Source organism: Acanthochromis polyacanthus, chromosome 8 (assembly GCF_021347895.1).
Source record: "Acanthochromis polyacanthus isolate Apoly-LR-REF ecotype Palm Island chromosome 8, KAUST_Apoly_ChrSc, whole genome shotgun sequence".
Taxonomy (NCBI): Eukaryota; Metazoa; Chordata; class Actinopteri; family Pomacentridae; genus Acanthochromis; species Acanthochromis polyacanthus.
This window is the reverse complement of record NC_067120.1, coordinates 16,361,813-16,364,992: the sequence shown is the minus strand read 5'-3', so window position 1 is coordinate 16,364,992 and position 3,180 is coordinate 16,361,813. Positions and strand designations below refer to the sequence as shown.

General features: G+C 41.0%; 1 protein-coding gene across 1 annotated transcript; it reads right to left on the bottom strand.

The window, feature by feature from the left end:
• Positions 1–2,968, bottom strand: LOC110950273 (interferon-induced transmembrane protein 5-like). The gene is given in 7 exon segments (XM_022192746.2): positions 1–907; positions 909–988; positions 990–1,031; positions 1,033–1,077; positions 2,543–2,567; positions 2,569–2,660; positions 2,662–2,968. Coding segments are annotated over 7 exon segments (423 nt in total). The 5' UTR covers positions 2,749–2,968; the 3' UTR covers positions 1–855.
• Positions 2,969–3,180: the final 212 nt, after the last annotated feature.

The following is a 3,180-nucleotide window of genomic DNA, read 5'->3' as shown; positions in this document are numbered from 1 at the left end:
TATTTAGCTCACTTACAAGAGGCTTACAGTAAGATAATGAAAAATCAAAAAACTTAACAAAATGCTAGTAAAAATACATGAATAATGACAAAAATAGATGTATGTTGTAACAGTAATAACATTTAAAACCACTGAAAGGTGAAAATAAATGGCTATCGGTGGGAGGTGAATGTTGATTGTCCTTTGTAAGTGGCTTCTCATCATTACGGCGTTCAGACTTTGGCTCCACAGTTTTCTGTTCTCTCTGTTCTTTCTCTGTCTACCATGACTTAAGATAGCTGTCATTCAAGTTCCACTCAACATAAATACAATAAATAACAACAATAGTGAAGCAGAGTAGCTGCTTGCTCAGTCTCCTAACCTCACTTCACCTCTAGTCTTTTCCATCTTTATTATATCACATATTTTCCATTTTGGGCTTGTTCAGTCTTTGACCAACTTCACATCTCAATAACCATTTCCCACTAATGCTGACGTTATAACTAGGAAGGCATCAATACTGTCATGTCAGATCCCAAGTACCAAATTGCTATTACTGAATAATCTAAACATTTGCTAACAGTTTTCGAATCCAAAAATCATTGCTTTTTATGTGTAACTCTCAAATACTGGTTGTATTTCCCTATTTAACTCCTGTATTCATCGACTAGTTGATTGCGCATTCGTAAGAGGACAGTCTTATAATACATAAACCAGTGCTTACTTTTCCTTCTCACCAATTAGTAATATTTTAGTGATGAGTAGAGTCCTAACTCCCATGTAGAAAAGGAGCATTAAGACTTCATCTTCTGAATCAAATCAAATGCCCTCCAGTTAGTGTGAATGTACTGAATTCGAGATCTGTCCTGCCTTCATCTACCAGCTGAACAGCTTCATGAAGCTTTGGAAGCCATCTTCCCAAAGAAGTGAAGGAGCCCTGAGACGAGCCGAGGTGGACGAGCAGGAGGACGAGCAGGACGATGGCCAGAAGTGGAATCAGCATGTTCCAAGCCGGCTGCCAGGATGTTGTACCATTTGGCTTTGTCCGAACATCTCCTGGGCCATCTGCAGGTTGCCCTGAGTCTTCTGGTCCCTGGCCTACAAAGACATGAAGAATAATTGAATTTGTATAATCAATGCAAGAAAGTTGAAACTATAAAACTTTGTCTTTATTCTGTTAAAATGAAAAAAAAAAAACCCAGCAGACTGTGAATACTTAGAGGAAGAAAAGCAACAAAGGCTCGGTATAATGTTCTATTATGGTTTGTTTACAGGCAGTTCATTGCAGGTTGTTCTAACAATTGAGATTCAAGGCTGACCAAGGCCAGAGCGATACGAGTCCTTGAGCTGCTTCTAAGTGTATCTATGTATTTTGGAAAGGACGGTGCAGAGTCTTTCCCCAGCACTCTCTAATTTCCCATGAGTACTTGCCTATTAAGAAGATGCCAATTACGCCATTTTTAACTCCCCATACAAGCAGCCAGTCACTGTCTTTAATTTGAGTGCTGAGCAAGTAGTGGGCCTGTGATTCAGTATCTGTAGTCTATGTAGGCAGAAAAAAGGACTTAAATAAAGGGTACAGTCACCCTTTTGTGGGGACTTTAATTCAGGTAGTCATATAGTGTTTCCAATCCTGCTTTGCACATGGCATTTTCAAGGATCTTTTAGCTGTTTTCTTAGGGAGCAAAGGTTCTGTTCTGGTTTTGTTCGTGTTCCTTTGCAGCCTCATTCCTGTGGTAAAGGGCACAGCAACTTTTCTACTGCCATCTGACCAGGGACAATAACAGTTACTACAATGTTCATAATATAAATGCTTTGGTCTGTTTTCCGTGCGTTGAAACCCAAAGACTTTCCCAACAGGCCTTTAAACAATGGGACAAAGTCTATTTTTATGGCTGTTGCACAGTCTGGGATTTTGAATACCAATTTTTTCCCTCTGACTATGACTAAGAAGTAATGGCTGAGTCCTTCTTGTTCTTTTAGAAATCATGTTGTTGTGCTGCCACACATCTGAGCTTCATTCCAGTATGAGATTTGCCACAACATGCCCTCTGTTTTTAACTTTGCTTGGCGGCTCAACCCACCTTCTGTCTATTTCTGCAGCTTGCTTGCATAGGGTTTGGATTATTATAGCAATGCTCTTGTCGGGTATCAGGTTGCACAAGACCAGCATTAATATAATCTATTGTCCTATTGCATTTGGTAACTGTTGCAAGATTGTTCTACTCTTCCTGCTTTCATCTGTCCAAAACAAACTCATTCGTTATGAAGTTATATTAACATCAGTTATTAAAAGTGATCCTGGACGTAGAACAGCTGATAAAGACTAGCTGGAATGGAAAAAGTTGACCAAAAAATGTTTCAGATAAAACCATTTTCAAGGACGGTTAATAATGAACTGTTGTCTGGATTCCTCTCAGCGTATCAACCCATGCAGACTCTATGTTTTCCACATCTGAGTTCATTTCCTGAAAGTTGCATGTTTTGTAGAAATGGTCAAAATTGATGCAAAAGTTGTAACAATATATATATATATATATTTAAAAAGAGCAAAAGGTCTCACCTTGATGGAGTAGATGAGCGCATGAACCCAGGCAGCAGAAGTTAACGTACAAGGTGTTGCACAGCGACCAGACTAGATAGTCCCGGGGAGGATTCTTGCCGGAGTTGCCCATGTTCACACACGGTGGATCCAGCTGGCTTACGCGCAGACTTGCAGTTGGTGAGCGGGGTGCAGTCAGAAGGGAAGTTGTACGAATGGTTGTCCATGGTTGGTGTTCAGAAAAGAGATCGATGTCGCTGTGTAAATAGGTGGCTATGTTGACTATGTCTATGCTAACTTGTTAGCCTTCCAGATGCTCAGCCTCTTTTTTTGCAAGTAGTGCCCCCTCTGTATGAGAGGCTTATAAAGGCCCATGGGGAGGGAGGTGACAGGGAGAGGACGCATGGGCAGGGTCCTTTAATACAGAGCAGGTCTGTCATTATGTGGTCAGGCCTGAGAGAGACGGAAATAGGAGACAGAGAGAGGAAGACAGAGGAAAAGCTGTATGAGAGAGGGAGACCGAAAAAGTTGCAGCATATAGATACAGTACATTAGAGCAGAGCCCAGTTTTCCATCAAAGAGTCCTTAACCTCAGCTTTCTTAGAGATGGAGGTGGATATGGATCGGACTGTTGAGTTGGGTGGTGGTAGTATGGGGTA